This window comes from Epinephelus lanceolatus, chromosome 6 (assembly GCF_041903045.1).
Source record: "Epinephelus lanceolatus isolate andai-2023 chromosome 6, ASM4190304v1, whole genome shotgun sequence".
Lineage (NCBI taxonomy): Eukaryota > Metazoa > Chordata > Actinopteri > Perciformes > Serranidae > Epinephelus > Epinephelus lanceolatus.
The window spans coordinates 42,870,666-42,889,161 of NC_135739.1; the positions used below are offsets into that span (position 1 = coordinate 42,870,666).

General features: G+C 41.5%; 1 protein-coding gene across 1 annotated transcript in view; it reads left to right on the forward strand.

Moving 5' to 3' along the window:
- arhgap39 (Rho GTPase activating protein 39) overlaps positions 1-18,496 on the forward strand; it is a 242,489-nt gene that overhangs the window by 213,578 nt on the left and 10,415 nt on the right. The window contains exons 6-8 of the mRNA XM_078169082.1: positions 1,419-1,632; positions 14,836-14,909; positions 18,042-18,241. Coding sequence (XP_078025208.1) covers positions 1,419-1,632; positions 14,836-14,909; positions 18,042-18,241 — 488 coding nt within the window. The remainder of the gene's footprint in view (positions 1-1,418; positions 1,633-14,835; positions 14,910-18,041; positions 18,242-18,496) is intronic.

Consider the following 18,496-nt stretch of genomic DNA (forward strand, 5'->3'; position numbering starts at 1 on the left):
CTGACATTAAGCACAGCAAGTTTCAGATTAGTTTCAGTAGGACTGGACATTATCTTCTTACAAGGAATATGGATTAAATTTCTCTGATTGGACAGTCTAACTGTCCTTCTGTAATCTGGTCTATGTGGTGTGGCTGTAGATATAGCACTAGGGGAGAAAATTGTCTCACAGGGCCCCAGCTTGATATTACCTTTATCATGGCTGTAAGTCCTGGGACAGCAGAGGCCCTGTGCATCCTAGCTCTTAGGGATACCAGCTCTGGGGGCAGGCAGGGGAGGACGAGCAGGGGGAAGTTTGGGTGATGGACCAGATGAAAACCGAGGGGGAGGAACTGGGGGAGCTTTAGTTTGTGAAGCAGGAGAGTTGAAGCTCCTGTGTGACTTGAGGGGCACAGTTTTATACGGGGAAGAGTTCAGCATAGTTGGTGATAGAAGTCTTGACCTTGCTATATTAGGGGTGAGGGGAACCATCTTAATCCCTGATTTGATCAGGCTTTCAAGATGGTTGGGAAGGCCCATGGGGGAAGGTGGGGATGAAAAGGAGAGGGAGAGGGGCAAGTCTCTAGAGGGGGTAGATGTGGCAGGGGGGGCCCAGGGCTGGTCTGTGGGTAGAGGAGGTGGGGGTGCTGCTGGGTCTGAAACTTCTGCTGGGGCCGTCACAGACGAGTCCAAGGCCTGTGATGAGGGCCTGGGGGGAGGTGAAACAGATGGCGGGCCTGAAACCTTCGCTGGGGCCATCACAGACGAGTCCAAGGCCTGTGATGAGGGCCTGGGGGGAGGTGGAACCAATGGCGGGCCTGAATCCTTCACTGGGGGCAGTGGAGGCTGTTGTGGTGCTGGAGCTGAATCCTTCGCTGGGGGCGGTGGAGGCTGTTGTGGTGCAGCTGGTGCTGAATCATTTATCCATCCATCCATCCATCCATTCATTCATCCATCCATACATATGTCCACCCACCCATCCATCCATCCATCCATCCATCCATTTCACACACATTTTGGCAGTGCTCAGAGCTAAACACAATCACCATAGTAACGTGCAAAATAAAAGAGAAAGTGTAGTGTAGTGTAGTAGACAGCTGGACTTATTAAAATACAAGTGAATCTGTTGTGTCAGATGCTAGTGAGTCTGAAATGGTTCCCATGTAAAACAAGCCTCAGCAAGCTTTCTGAGTGTGAATTAGTAAAACAATCACTGATAAGAAGTGTTACTGATATTTATTCTACCCTCATTGATATGAATAAGTTGGACAAAATGTTAGAAACATCTCATTATAATACAATACATTTCAACAGCAGCACAAACCACAGCCTCCAGAATGGTGATTAAGTTTGATTAACAACTGAAGTCATGACTTTTTATTCATAAGGAGACAGTTACCAACAGACAGACTCCCTGGGCCCTCTGCCTGTCTCTGTCAGGTGGTGGTACGTGGGTGGAGTAACCAGGGTCTGCGGGATGAGCTCTACATCCAGCTGTGTCGTCAAACCACCGAGAACTTCCGCTACGACAGCCTGGAGCGAGGCTGGGAGCTGATGGCCATCTGTCTGGCCTTCTTCCCCCCCACACCGCGCTTTCACACCTACCTGGAGGGCTACATCTACCGACACATGGACCCTCTCAATGATACCAAGGGTGAGGGAGCAACAAACTTACACACACTTTGGATTATGAATTACAGGATACCACAGAAATTTTGAAGTTTTCATGAAGTTTGATGGTGGTGGTGATCTCAGCACAGCTGTCTGTCCATGCACAACGTCACAATCAACCAAACAGTCCTCTGACATCATCAGTTTGCTGCTCGTGTGCTTCTTTCAAAATTCCTTTGGGCTTCTTTAGAGCTAAGCTAGTTTTCCAAATTGAAGTTAGTATAATTTAACAAAATCGTCAGTAACACTGAACAAAATCCTCATAAGTTGCTGCAGGGTTAGTGAGTAAGCTTGCTAAATAGGTAGGCTATGCTTACAAGTAAATTTGGCAATAGACTAGAATATTAGGGAGTTACTTTGTAAATTATTTTTTGCAAGATCGCAGTTGTGGGGCTGATCCAGGACCATCATCGTCATGTTGACAATGGATAGTTTGTTTATGTTGATCTTCAATCAATCAATCAATCAATCAATCAGTCAATTTTATTTATAAAGCCAAATATCACAAATCACAATTTGCCTCACACAGTTTTACAGCATACGACATCCCTCTGTCCTTATGACCCTCGCAGCGGATAAGGAAAAACTCCCCCCAAAAAAACCCTTTAACGGGGAAAAAAAATGGTAGAAACCTCAGGAAGAGCAACTGAGGAGGGATCCCTCTTCCAGGACGGACAGACGTGCAATAGATGTTGTACAGAACAGATCAGCATAATAAATTAACAGTAATCCTTAGTGCAGAACCTTTTAGGCCAATTAAATGCTCCAGTCTCTGTAGCAGAATTTGATGGTCAGTTGTGTCAAATGCCGCTAAGATCTAATAAAACAAGTACAGAGACGAGTCCTTTGTCTGAAGCAATCAAAAGATCATTTGTAATTTTAACTAGTGCTGTCTCAGTGCTATGATACACTCTAAATCCTGACTGAAATTCCTCAAATAAATTATTATCATGGAGAAAATCACATAGCTGGTCTGCGACTACTTTCTCAAGGATCTTTGACATAAAGGGAAGATTAGATATTGGTCTATAGTTGGCTAACACCTCAGGATCCAGGGTGGACTTTTTTAGGAGAGGTTTAATTACAGCTACCTTAAAAGACTGTGGTACATAGTCTGTTAATAAAGATATATTGATCATGTCTAATAAGTTAGTGTTAAGTAATGGTAAGACTTCGTTAAGTAGCCTAGTTGGGATAGGGTCTAAGAGACACGTTGATGATTTAGATGAAGAAATCACTGCAGTCAATTGTTGAAGAGAAATCGGGGAGAAGCTATCTAAATATATATTAGGTCTTGAACCATCATTTCCATGTTGATCTGGAATAGAATTGCTAATGTTGATCCAGGACTATCACTGCTATGTTGATGTTGACAAAAACAAATTATCCAGAATCAACATGGTATTGATGGTCCTGGATCAACATAAACAAATTATCCAATTAATCAATTTGCAATCTTGCCAAAAACGTTTTTGTTGGCTATAAAAGGGAGGGGAAATGCAGGTATTTGCAACTGCAAAATTATATGATATAAAAATGATATCCTTAATCTTTGTTAGTAAACAATTAACTAGCCTATTGGCAAGCATAGTTGTAAGTAGGGATGCACAATAACTTTTCTTTTAAACCGATACCGATAACTTTCAGCTCATAAAGGCCGATACCGATAACCGATAACACACACACCTAAGATCATGACATCAATACTATGAACAAAACCAAAACAGTTTTGACCCTTTAAATGAAGAGATATTTATTTTTTCCAGTGAAAAACTATTGGCAAGCATCTCAAACATTTTCGAAAAGATATCAAACAAAAAAACTATTTGATATCTAAAATGAACATCATTTTAAATAAGGTGCATTACTTACTGATATAAAAATAAAGGCCCCTTGAACTGATGCAGATACATGCATCGGGATTACAAACTGAAAAAGTTAATTCCAGAAGTTCAAAAAAATAAATATATATAGAAAATGACTGCACTGAACAAGTTAGACTTGTCTATGTAAACAAACTGAAAAAGTGCATTCCATAGTAACAAAAAAATAAGTTTAAAGAATTTTGGCTTATGGTTCCATTCAAATGAATACCTTTTCACTAAGGTAAATGAGGTTCAGTTGTTCTTTTATCTCATATTAGAAGAGAGAGAGAGAGAGAAAGAGAGAGAGAGACAGAGAGAGAGTCCGTGTGTGAGATAGTGTTGTCACGGTGCCAAAATTGGGACCCATGGTACGATACAGTGACAGTATCATGGTTCTGAGTAGTATCACGATACCACAGCAAAAATGAGGCAGATGTGCCTTTTGTCATTTATAAAAAGATAAATCACTTTTCTATAATACATCAATGATATTTCAATGGAATAAATTACTTACTGACTTATTCATACTTCAAAAACAGCATCAATAAGTGATTAACATAGGGGGGATCAAAATAAAATAAAATAATAAAATAAAAATCAACCAGCCACCCTCCTCCCCTGACAAGTCCCTTCATAAGTAAAGAACAATCCCTAAAGTACGGTGAGGTTTGTGGGCCGTTACCTGCCACAGAGAGAAATGTGAACGGCTCGTTTCTCCTCTGACACATCACATACCTGTGTGCCGCCACGGCTCGGCTGTTCAGGTACTTCTGGGCAGTCATGACGCCAACAAAAGGACATTATTGGACCTGGAGCTGGACTTATCCGTCGCCGGTAAGCCATTATCTGCACTATGGCCGCCGTATTTGACAGGAATACATATTCCTGTCTGTGTCTGTGACCCCCGTTCAACCCACAACCGGCAGGATTCGCCGTTATTGGACAGCGCGCGCCGTTATTGGACGGTGCATGGACACTCACCCTCTTTGGACTGGACTTTGAACTTATCCCACAGTAGTGGTACCATGAGGTACCGTAGTACTACGGTACTCCAACATTATGGTATCATATGTACTGTGGAATTTTAGTGCTGCAGTCTACTGTTGGTACCAGTATACCGTGCAACATTAGTGTGAGAGAGAGTGTGCGTGTCTGTGTGTGCGTGTGAGAGAGAGAGTGTGGGCGTCTGTGTGTGTGTGTGTTTGTGTGTGTGAGAGAGAGAGTGTGCTCGTCTGTGTGAAATGTGTGGAATGACGTAATAATTTCCTGTTATGGGCCCGATAATTATCGGCCCGATAGTTATCGTGCATCCCTAGTTGTAAGCATTGCCTACATAAACTTGCTAATATTCTAGCCCACTGGCAAGCTTACTTGTAAGCATAGCCTGTCTACTGAGCAACCTAACTCACTAACCCTGCAGTAGCTCATTTTGTTCAGTGTTACTGAGGATTTTGTTAAATTGTACTAAATTTAATTTGGAAACTAGCTTAGCTCTAAAGAAGCCCAAAGGAATTTTGAAAGAAGCAAAGAAACAACACACTGGTGATGTCAGGGGGCTGTGTTTGGTTGATTGCAATGGTGTTCCATGAATGCAATGTGACATGTTGATCCAGGCGTACGTCCTACTTGGCAAAATCACATAGTCTGTCTATCCACTGTTTTTGTCTAAATTAACTTTATTTTTGATATTCATGGTCCTCAGAGGATGGCTCCTAATAAAAAAATCCCCATTTACCAACAGTTTGGTCCACGAGATAGTGTCACAGAAACCGATGAAAAAAGTTTTGGAGGTACATAATTGCTGCCTGGATTGTCCGCACAGAAACGTGGATGGACTGTTAGAGTAAGAAGTGCAACACCTGTGACTGTGACACCAGCTGCATCTCATGTTCCATGTGAGGTTAGGATAAGAGATACTCAACTTTGGTTGAGGTTAGGAAATAATGGTGGTTGGGATTGAATATTATAATGGTTATTTATCATAAAATATATATAGCTTATCAGGTGCTTCAAGTTGGTGTTGACTTCAATATTGATCTTGCCACAACAAACTCTTTTAGGCCATAGAATAAACAACACAGTAAACAACACAGACACCTTATTAGCTGATATGATCAAGGTGTCAAACATCCAGTACACACAGAGCAAAATTATCATTCATTTGGAATGGTTATTGTGTCCACCTGATGAGTAAGTCCAACTCTCTTTTAACTTTGTGTTCTGTTTCTTTGGGAAAGATCTGTCTCTAAAGTTGCTAAATGCTCCACTGTGTTTACCAGTCTCCAACAGTATCTGCTGTTTGGTGCTGAGCAGGTGGTGTACAGTGGATTCTTGGAGCTTTTTCACTGAAAGCAGCTGCTGCTGCAGCCAAAAAGGACACTACAAGAGCAGTGAGAGTGAAGCAAACAGTAAAGTTGCTGAACAGACAGCTGAACAATAAGCTAAAACTACCTATATAAAGCTGAGGGAGGCTGCAAATTCAGCAGATTATTCTCTGTAAATTCATCACTATAAGGAACCCCTCTCACATTATTATATTGTTTTTACATTGTCATTCGGTATATCATTATAAAAAATATCTGTTATAGCCACTTTAAACAAGATCACCATCTTTCCAGACCTTTTACCAAAGACCTTGAGTTGCCCCACACAACCATGAAAGTTTTTATAATGCTAAAGTTTCTTTGAGCAGATATTTTAGGAAAACAAATAAAAACATTGTCAGAGAGCATTTTGCCGATACATTCAGTCTGAAGGTCTTGTAACTTTGCAGATATGTTCATTAAAAACCTTCCCTCCTTACAATGTTTTAGTATGCCTAAGCGTGGGTGATAGCCATGGCTGGAGGCATTATGCTTTTGGTTGTCTGTCCATTCCATTCTCGTGAACGCAATATTTTAAGAATGTCTTTGGGGAATTTCTTCAAATTTAGTACAAATGTCTGCTTGGACTCTATGCTGAACTGATAAGATTTTGGTGACCATAGGTCAAAGATCACTGTGGCCTTGCATCCGTCTTATTCTGGTGAACATGATATCTCAAGAACACCATTAGGTAATTTCTTTAAAGGGACATTGTGTAGCGTTTTCAGTTGTTTATTGGCAAAAATCGATGTCCACATTCATAAATATGTCATCATTGGTGTATTATTACCTCCACCAATAATCTGACTTATTCTCGTAAAAGGAGAATTTTGGATTTGTTTTAAAGTAGTTTTGGGGTTTCGATAACGTTTCGCCATCTTGAAAATACATCCACCAGCAAGGGACGTATAGCACTACCAGGGAATAGCCCCACCTTCGGTGTTTTCGTTGACAGCCAGGCCATCACTGCGTAACTGAAAAGCCAAAGGAGAGGAGCAAGAGGCGCTTCACTACCACCCTGGCAAATTTGAAAGCCTACACTACTGCAGCATAACAAAGTCCCACTCTTTGAGCATAATGCAGGATCATGCATATGTGTTCTGCATCAGGGGCGACGGAATCCGCGTTGCCAAGAAAGCTCAAAAGGGAATCAAAAAGGCAACATGACCGGCGAATTCAAAAAATGAGGGTCAACATTGGGGTAGCTTTTCCCAGGTGGAAGGAGCTGCTGAAGGTGAAAGATTTTAAAAGGGATGCTGTGATTGGCCTGCTGGCCTACCTGTCATTTTTTTCCCAACAGGCAGGCCAGGCCTATGCAATCACATGGTGAGGAGTGGGTGTGTCAACTTGTCTGTGTGTGTCTGTGTAGGAGCCTGAATGAATACTCCATGAAGTATCGGATGACATGGTTTCATCAATGTTATTATAGCTTTTTGGTACACAGCAACTACCGTTGTTGCAATATGGGTTTGAAAAAGTGAGGCACTAGAGTGCGCTATCTGTTTGAATGCAATATACGATTTCAACGTTAGATGGGAGAAATTCCTACACACTGTGGCTTTAAATTTGGTGGAAACATTCACTTGTACTCCCAAATGAACTGATTAGAATTTAATGGTGGAAGTTCAAGGTCACTGTGACCTCACAAAACATGTTTTGGCAATGGGGGGCAATAGGTAGGAGCAGGGCAGGAATTTCACGAGGGCCATGGCTCTGTGGCCTCCCAATTTGGCTCTGTACCCTTGAAAAAAATATCTGCCCTAAGGCCACCGTGGCCTTGATGCCCCGCCCGCACTGCCCCAGGTGATTTTGCGGTTTTCTCCTCTGGCTCTTTCCTGTCAACACAGCTTTGACACCTGTGTCTATTGAGAAAAAAATAATGCGATGACATTCTGGAGTCTTATTAGGCAACATCAAATGAGACGATGCGCACATCACCAGTGGGGGGGTTTGATTCCAGCCTGGCATGAACCGCTCGGACGGGCTGTAACGACAGTTTGACACCAATCTATCACCGGCCAACCAGGAGACTTCATCAAACGCCCAGGCAGGGATCGGCACCGAGACCCGGTATTAAACAACCCAAGGCAAGTTTAATCAACACCGTAGTAAGCTCCGCCATTATCTGCGTTACTTTTTAAAGTTTCGGTTTCAGCATCATTCTGTATGGAGCTGTATGCCTATCTTTATTCAAGAGAGTGGTCTATCAGTTTGAGAGCATTATTTATTGATTTCACATTCAAAAACCCTGCCCTCACACTCAAATAGCCTCTGCTTGTGCTTGGATCCACTCTGTTTCTGCTCAAACTGTGTGCTTGCACTCAGATACCATGTTGCACGCACTCAGATACCATGTTGCTTGCACAGATTTCCTGCTCGAGCTTCGGCTTTTCTCCTTGCGCTCAAAATGTTTCTCTGCGCTTGTGGATTTTCTGCTCTCAGATTTCTGCCCTGCGCTTGGATTTTTTCGTGTAACAACCCTGTCAAAATCCCCCAACCAATGGAATGCCAGATTTACTGTTGACCAATGAAATGATCCCTGCCTCCTTGTGGGTGCGCTCGCTTTAGGCCAGTCCGCTTCTCCCGGCAGCCTGCAAGACACAGAAAAGATGATGAGCACATAACTTCAAAAACAAAACAAAAAAACTTCCCAACTTCACCACTGTATTTTATTTTTTTGTTAGCATTTCAGCTGTATTTAAGCCAGATTGAAGGCTTTGGGTCCGTCACTCTGCTTCATTTAGTGTTGAAACTGTTAAATAACGGGATCCAGCGTTAACTCCGTTAACTGTTAACAGCAGCTCAACAATCAGTCCTTCATCTCGGAAGAACAGTGGTTTCAAAACTGCGCTATTACCTGTAGCCACCGGGTCAGTTTGCTTTGCAGAGGAGGAGGCATCGACTGATAAATTGCCCATAAAATCACATTAACAACATACCGAAGGCATCCTTAAACTTCACTATTTGACCTCCGTGGTCCTCTCCGTTCCTCTCCCCCACACTTGAGTACCCGTTCTGGGATACACAGTGTCGGCTGGTTGGTTGGGGATTTTGACAGGGTTGTTACACGAAAAAATCCAAGCACAGGGCAGAAATCTGAGAGCAGAAATTCCACAAGCGCAGAGAAACAGTTTGAGCGCGAGGAGAAAAGCCAAAGCTCGAGCAGGAAATCTGTGCAAGCAACATGGTATCTGAGTGTGTGCAACATGGTATCTGAGTGCAAGCACACAGTTTGAGCAGAAACAGAGAAGTTCCAAGCACAAGCAGAGGCTATCTGAGTGTGAGGGCAGGGTTTTGAACGTGAAATCAATAAATAATGCTCTCAAACTGATAGACCACTCTCTTGAATAAAGATAGGGATAAAGCTCCATAATTCTGCAGCCTCTCTCCTGCTCTCTGCATGTCACCCCTCACAGCACGCGCGCGCGCGCGCGCACACACACACACACACACACACACACAAACTCAACAGCGCAGAGGCCGCGGTGCAGATGAAGGGAATTTAACTTCAAGATGACTCTAGTTAAGGACAACTATGCTTGTTACTGTGAGTGCAATAAAACCTCTGCCAGCCAAGCCAATACTTTATCAATACATGTGATCAGCATGTAGAAAGCCATATTTCAACCCGCTCTGTCCGCAGTCTCTCATTCACCGCTATTATGATTTATGATCGCGGTCGACACAAGCACATCGCGCTCGCGAGGCTAACAGCAAAGTGTTAAAGACAAACTAAATGAAAGCTGTCTGTATGTAGGCTAACACTTTATCTGAACATGCACCTGAGACAGTGAGACAGTGAGTGTCCTCAGTAGAGGAGGGACAGAGAGCAGGATGAATGACTGATACTGATGTTTGTCTTCATGCTGAGATAACGTGACTTTCTTCACTCAGTATTGTGATGTCAGGAGGAATATTTATATTCCAGTGAGATAGTATTGGGTTTTAAATAGTGACTCTGTTGTAAACATGACTGTTGCTGCCATGGACTGTATAAAACTATATCCTGTGTAACTGACCTATAAGGAAAGCATCAGGAGGTGAGGTGTGTGCATGTGTGTGTGTGGAGGAGAGTAGAGAGGGAGATGCTGGTAGAGAGATAGTGTGTGTTATTAGATACTGTTCATATCACTTATTATGCTTCTGTGCATTGATAGATCTTTTTTATTCTGTTTCTGCATCATGTTGAGGAGGGCCATGCCTGTGTATATATACAGTACAGGCCAAAAGTTTGGACACACCTTCTCATTCAATGCGTTTTCTTTATTTTCATGACTATTTACATTGTAGATTCTCACTGAAAGCATCAAAACTATGAATGAACACATGTGGAGTTATGTACTTAACAAAAAAAGGTGAAATAACTAAAAACATGTTTTATATTCTAGTTTCTTCAAAATAGCCACCCTTTGCTCTGATTACTGCTTTGCACACTCTTGGCATTCTCTCCATGAGCTTCAAGAGGTAGTCACCTGAAATGGTTTCCACTTCACAGGTGTGCCTTATCAGGGTTAATTAGTGGAATTTCTTGCTTTATCAATGGGGTTGGGACCATCAGTTGTGTTGTGCAGAAGTCAGGTTAATATACAGCCGACAGCCCTATTGGACAACTGTTAAAATTCATATTATGGCAAGAACCAATCAGCTAACTAAAGAAAAACGAGTGGCCATCATTACTTAAAGAAATGAAGGTCAGTCAGTCCGGAAAATTGCAAAAACTTTAAATGTGTCCCCAAGTGGAGTCGCAAAAACCATCAAGCGCTACAACGAAACTGGCACACATGAGGACCGACCCAGGAAAGGAAGACCAAGAGTCACCTCTGCTTCTGAGGATAAGTTCATCCGAGTCACCAGCCTCAGAAATGGCAAGTTAACAGCAGCTCAGATCAGAGACCAGATGAATGCCACACAGAGTTCTAGCAGCAGACCCATCTCTAGAACAACTGTTAAGAGGAGACTGCGCCAATCAGGCCTTCATGGTCAAATAGCTGCTAGGAAACCACTGCTAAGGAGAGGCAACAAGCAGAAGAGATTTGTTTGGGCCAAGAAACACAAGGAATGGACATTAGACCAGTGGAAATCTGTGCTTTGGTCTGATGAGTCCAAATTTGAGATCTTTGGTTCCAACCGCCGTGTCTTTGTGAGACGCAGAAAAGGTGAACGGATGGATTCCACATGCCTGGTTCCCACTGTGAAGCATGGAGGAGGAGGTGTGATGGTGTGGGGGTGTTTTGCTGGTGACACTGTTGGGGATTTATTCAAAATTGAAGGCACACTGAACCAGCATGGCTACCACAGCATCCTGCAGCGACATGCCATCCCATCCGGTTTGCATCTAGTTGGACGATCATTTATTTTTCAACAGGACAATGACCCCAAACACACCTCCAGGCTGTGTAAGGGCTATTTGACCAAGAAGGAGAGTGATGGAGTGCTGCGGCAGATGACCTGGCCTCCACAGTCACCGGACCTGAACCCAATCGAGATGGTTTGGGGTGAGCTGGACCGCAGAGTGAAGGCAAAGGGGCCAACAAGTGCTAAACACCTCTGGGAACTCCTTCAAGACTGTTGGAAAACCATTTCAGGTGACTACCTCTTGAAGCTCATGGAGAGAATGCCAAGAGTGTGCAAAGCAGTAATCAGAGCAAAGGGTGGCTATTTTGAAGAAACTAGAATATAAAACATGTTTTCAGTTATTTCACCTTTTTTTGTTAAGTACATAACTCCACATGTGTTCATTCATAGTTTTGATGCCTTCAGTGAGAATCTACAATGTAAATAGTCATGAAAATAAAGAAAACGCATTGAATGAGAAGGTGTGTCCAAACTTTTGGCCTGTACTGTATATATATATATATATATATATATATATATATATATGTAAGTGGTCTTGTGTTTACATGTCCGAAAAGGAGTGGGCTGAAGTAAAAAAACGTATTTAATCCCACCCCTCTTCCTAAGTCAATATACATTGCTTATCTAGCTTCCTGATATCATATTAATTATTAATTTAACTAATCTAAATATTTAATTCAGATATTGAAAAACAAAATCAAAACAGATAGACAGTAACTCAGAAAAGAACAAATAAAGTAAACAAATACACAACACCCAGCTGTGATCAATCCCCTTCATCCCTGTACCTCGTGAAAATCAAATTTTTGTACATCTTCTTAAAACACTTCATACTTGGACATCCCCTGATCTCCTGACTCAAACTGTTCCACCGCTTCACCCCACAAACAGAAATACAAAAACACTTCTTTGTTGTGCGCACCCTATAATTTTTGAAATTAAATAAACCCCTTAAATTATAACTCCCTTCTCTTTCAGTGAACAGTTTTGAATACTATGTGGTAGTTGATTATTTTTTGCTTCGAATAATATTTGTGCCGTTTGAAAGCCCATCAGATCTGCGAATTTGAGTATTTCTGACTGTAGAAATAATGTATTTGTATGATCCAGGTAACCAGCCTTGTGAATAATCCTTATTGCTCTTTTTTTGGAGGATGAATAATGAATGTATTGTATTTTTGTAATTATTGCCCCATACCTCTGCACAGTAACTTAAATAAGGTGAAACCAGTTAACAATAAAGAATCCGGAGTGAATTGTGATCTAGAAACTGTTTGGCTTTGTTTAATATTGCTATACTTCTTGATACTTTGGAATGTATGGTTCTTATATGTGGTTTTTCATCAATAGTTGTTCCAAGAAATTTGATTTCCTTAACTCTTTCTATAATAACCCCATCTATTTGAATAATTATTTGTGTGTTTGTCTTGTTGTTACCAAATAATATTACTTTGGATTTGTTCAAGTTTAATGATAATTTGTTAGTGTTGAACCATATTTTTAATTTACTTATTTCTGTTGTGATGTCCTGCAATAGTTCCCTTTGCTGCTGCTCTCCCTACTTTAGTCTTTCCACTTAGGCATGTGGAAGAGGCTCTCTGCATAGGCCTAGGAAAGAGAGACCCCGGAACAGAGCCATACCTCCAGATATAATGTGGCAAATGGAAATAAAGTTTTCTTTGACTAAAGTGGACCTGACTAAACATCAGTTTAGTAGCTGTTCTTGATGTAAGGTTTCTTCTTAAATTCTTCTTGTATGGTACAGTTTTTCTAAAGAAAATAATCAGACCCTGACTCTGTAAGTAACTCAACAGATAAGACAGGATTTCAGGATGTCTCTTGGACACAGCTCCTGGACAGTATGTCCCAGTAACCATGACACAGGTGGACCTTTTTTTAGTTTGCAGAGGATATCGAGACAGTTTTGGCATTTTCAGCTGCTCAGTCTCGAGCACTCCTTATATGACAAGTTGTCAGTGTCCCATGATCTCTGTGCAGATAATGTGGCTTTTCTGATCAAAAACATTTCATGGGAACAGCTGAATACAGTTTATTATTTGGCATTACAATTGCTACACTACAAGCTCATCACTACAGTCACACATATTTGGCATTTTGAAGATGTCCAGAAGAGAAAAGAACGGTTTGGGTGTTTGTAATGGAGCGATATTGATCTGACCTGCACTGACGACAGTCTTTGGGGAACTCTAGGATAAAATATCAGATAGGAGAGGAACTGATACAGAAATACAATCCAACAAACATTTCACACCAGTTACTACTGGTATTTTATACAGAATATCAATGACCTGCAAAACCAAATCCCTTGTAGAATATCACTTGCTGTAGAAAGCTTTGTATTGACAAGCACGAAGACTAAGAGGCAACATGTCAGCTACAAAATAACATCCCACAACCACCGTCCATGAGCAGGACATGCAGTGAGAGACATCAGCATTGGCAGTCTTCAATGAACTACCTTACAGTACATTATAAAGGTGTTCCTGATTATGTTCTGTCAGCTGTACTGGTGCTCTGCTTCCCCCTACAGGTGTACTGAAGGAGCTGACCTGTTCACGTTGTTTTCCTGTGCTCAGCTTGTTTCACAGACTTAATAAAGGTTATGAGCTGAAATGAACTCAGCAGTACTGGTTGTTGTGAGGTGTGGTCACTGGAGTGTTGCTGCATTGAGAGTGAGATCATGCTAAATGTATACAGGTTCATGGTAAACAGAAAAAATAGCATTTCAATAACAATATATACTTTATCAGATATATTAAAGTATTTGCAATACATTTATTTTTATATTACTGTCTAAAGCTTAAAAATGAGAGCAAAATATAAAGATTCAGAATACAATAAGTTTATTGTCATATGCACTGTAAACACACAGCAGTTTACATCATACAATAAAATTCTCAATTGCCAGTCTCCTTTCACACAAAACACAAATAATATCAGAATAAAAGTTAGATTTTAATTAAATTATTGTTTTGCAAATCGCTAATTTGCTAACAATCTCAACTCACAGGGAAAAGATTGTATGCTGACTTGAAGACTATGTTGTCAGTACTGTTCCCACGTTTAACAATGAACTTGAACTCACACTCATGAAAACACATTTATTCATGTTTTTACAACAAGGCTAAAAGCTCTCATAATGATTTATTAGCACTGATATTTTTAACAATGTCAAGTAAGACAATTTGTTTTTTCTTATGGATACAGTCAGAGCTTCATGTTTTTAGTTTGCAGTAATTACAGCCTAATGTCATTCTGAATGAAGTCACAAGTGTTTGCGTATTATTTGAGCTGTAATCTGTAATCTGTAACCTAACTGTGAGTACAACAGTATTAAGGGACTACGTGGCTCAACATTAAATAAACTTAATTAAGTTGTGATCTGTTTTATGAAAAAAAAGAAAAAAAGCTCTGTCATCAACTCCAATTCCTCTGCTGTACCATTAAAGCATTGGCTACCTCACCTCTGACCCTGTGCTTATTAATAAATTCCAACTTTCTGAATTGTTTATGTAGGGAAAACTGACAAAATATGAAATCTTCTAACAGTGTAAATATCTCTTATTTTCCCTGTCTCTTCAGGAGTGGCCATTAGCAGCTATGCTAAATACTGCTACAGGAAACTGACAAAAGCTGCTCTGACTGGTGCCAAGAAGGTAAGCAGCTCTGTGTCATGTTGTTGTTTCTGCCGAGATCAGGCTGGTGTCGATTTATATATTTCTTTTTATTGTAACTAAATCCAATGAAAAGAGAAAAAACAACATGTTTGTCCTTTTCAATACTTTATGACTTTTCTACACTGTCTGTGACTCACGCCCACTGGTTCCAAAGACATTCATTTTTAAAAACAGCTCACAAATGTATAGCTTCATTCAAAGAAAGGCTTGGACATTTTCTAAAACATCTGGTTACTAAAGTTTTAATTAAACATTTCTCAAACTGGAGGAAATAGTGCATTTCTTTATGACTATTTTCAGTGGCGGATATATCAGGCTTTGAGTCACATAGTACTTGCCAGTAGGATCAGTCTGTTGCTTGTTTGGGTTTGGTTTGATAAATGATTGGTTTGATCTAATTATCACCAGACTTTTTCTTTAAAAGAAGGAAAATGAGCTCATATATCCATTATTCCTGTAGTTGTTGGGGATGACAGTGTCCCAACATGCAAATATACAAATATACATGTTTCATTGACAGTTTTGCATTTGTAAGAGGAGGTAATATACTGTGTGTACACAGAGGCATTTAGACTGTCTTCAGTCTCCTGCATGCAGTGAGGATTATAAGGGAATATTATTGATCAATCAATCAATCCTCAATCAATCAATCAATCAATCAATTTTATTTATAAAGCCCAATATCATAAATCACAGTTTGCCTCACAGGGCTTTACAGCATACAACATCCCTCTGTCCTCAGGACCCTCGCAGCGGATAAGGAAAAACTCCCCCAAAAAAACCCTTTAACGGGGAAAAAACGGTAGAAACCTCAGGAAGAGCAACTGAGGAGGGATCCGTCTTCCAGGATGGACAGGATGTCGTACAGAACAGATCAACATGATAAATTAACAGTAAACTGTATTATGCACTACCCAGGTGAATTAGAAATCTTGTTGGGAGGATCTTGTCCCAGTTCTCAAACATGTTTGCTGCAGTCATGGTTGACAACTTGTTAGCAATGTGGTGTGGTGATGTGGTTACAGGTGTGGGAGTGTGTGAGAAGACGAGCAGCAGAATTCTGCATGTATTGTTGAGTGTTTCTGATGATGGACCATGGAGGAGACTATTGCAGTAGTCCAGTCTAGAAGTGATGAATGCATAAATGAGAGTCTCTGCAGCTGACAAGGAGAGGGATGGATGGAGGCGGGCAAAGTTTCTGAGATGGAAGAGGGCTGTTTTAGTGATGTGTGTTGTAAAAGGAGAGGGTTTGATCAAAGATGACACCAAGGTTATGGGCATGGGGGGAGATGAGCACAGTGGAGCCATTGAAGGAGAGGGAGAAATCATGGGTGGATTTGAGAAGAGATTTGCCATTGATGATGATGACTTCTGATTTGTCAAAGTTAAGTTTGAGGAAGTTGGTTTGAAGCAAGGACTTTCAGTGATGCAGTTGGTGAGGGTAGAGTGAGTGACAGCATTGCTGGAGATGTGGAGCTGCATGTCGTTGGTAAAGCAGTGAAACTGAAGTCTGGATTATCTGACGCCGGATTTTTTGACCAAGGGAAAGACTGTACAGGATGAAAAGGAGGGGGCCGAGAACTGAAACTTGGGGAACACCATGGGAGAGCGGAGCAGTGGGGGATTTACAGTTGTTTATGCTGATAAACTGACATCTGTCAGTGAGGTAGGATTTGAGCCAGGAGAGTGCAGTGCTCTGTCAGGTTTTAAGGCAGGAGAGAATGATGGAATGGTTGATGGTGTCTAAAGCTGCGCTAAGGTCAGGTAGTATGAGCATGTTGAGATTGCTGGCATCAGAGGAGAGGAGAAGGTAATTTGTGACTTTAAGGAGGGCAGTTTCAGTGGTGTGGTGGGAACAGAAACTAGACTTGAATGAATCATAGAGGTTACTGGCAGAGAGGTGGCTTTGAGATGTAAAGCAACAGCACGTTCCAGTAGTTTTGATAGAAAGGGGTGGTTGGAAATAGGTCTGTAGTTGTTTGGAAGGAGAGGACAGTCATGAGAAGTTTTCTTTGAAAAAATAAATAATTTGTACCCTGGGTTTATCTGTCTCCCTCATGCTCAGAAACTGTACTTTCTATGTGGAACGTGAAATACTACCTGCAAAATATGTGGACTGTTGCCACACATTGAGAAAAAGTTAAGTTGTAAACGTTTCTGAGGGATTACATCTGTAAAATAATTTGTGTATTCAACATGTATTTGGGCGGCACGGTGGTGTGGTGGTTAGCACTGTCGCCTCACAGCAAGAGGGTTGTCGGTTCAATCCCGGGTGTGGGAGCCCTTCTGTGCGGAGTTTGCATGTTCTCCCCGTGTCAGCGTGGGTTCTCTCCGGGCACTCCGGCTTCCTCCCACAGTCCAAAGACATGCAGATTGGGACTAGGTTAATTGATAACTCTAAATTGACCGTAGGTGTGAATGTGAGCATGAATGGTTGTCTGTCTCTATGTGTCAGCCCTGCGATAGTCTGGTGACCTGTCCACGGTGTACCCTGCCTCTCGCCCGATGTCAGCTGGGATAGGCTCCAGCCCCCCCCGCGACCCTCAAGAGGATGAGGCGGTTAGAAGATGAATGAATGAATGAACATGTATTTGTTATCTTATAATTGTCTATTTAGTTGTCCTGTATTGAACATATATAACTTATTAATATGTAATTTAGCTTTGGCAATAATGTAACTTAAACATTCATACAAATAAAGTTAATTTTAATTTGACTTTGCATACCCATGGTTATATTGTACATGTCACATATGAGTGTGTGTGTGTGTGTGTGTGTGTTGGCAGGCAGGCAGGCAGGCAGCAGCTTGGCTCAGAGCCTGTGTAACATGTAGTGCCAGAATCTCAGCAGCTCCCTGACAGAGATCATTTGTCACTTTTAGGACTCTACAGTGTTTGGCTGGTGTTAACCTGCTAACCTCTGACAGCACAGTAATGAGCTGCGTGTCTTGTGGATGGACAAGTGTTTTTCTCACTGACATTTGAATATTCGACTGCACTGTCCTCTCCTCCTACTGCTCACCTGCCCTGCTGTATTAACATGAACTCTTGTGTGTGTGTGTGTGTGTGTGTGTGTGTGTGTGTGTGTGTGTATGTGTTTGCGTGTGTTCAGGGCCTGCAGAAGCCTAGTCTGGAGGAGATCAAGCACGCCAGGAATGCCATCTTCAGTCCCTCCATGTTTGGCTCCTCCCTGGATGAGGTGATGGCGCTTCAGAAGGAGAGGTATCCGGACAGCCAGCTGCCCTGGGTGCAGACTCGCCTCTCTGAAGAGGTGCTGGGTCTCAATGGAGACCAGACAGAGGGCATCTTCAGGTGAGTGGAGAATTATTATTAAGCCTTAATTCATGACCATCATGAGTGTGAAGAACTGACGCCCTTGACTCTAACTGTTGAATCCTGCTCTACATAAAGTGTATCAATGATTTTTGGTAATGCAGTTGTCATGAATCAAAGTCAAAATAACAGTGAGGAAGTGCTGGCCTGGCAATTACTGTGGTTCCACATTGTGAAGTAACAAGAAATGATTGTTTGCACCTATATACTAATTTTTACTGGCTGTGTCTGCCT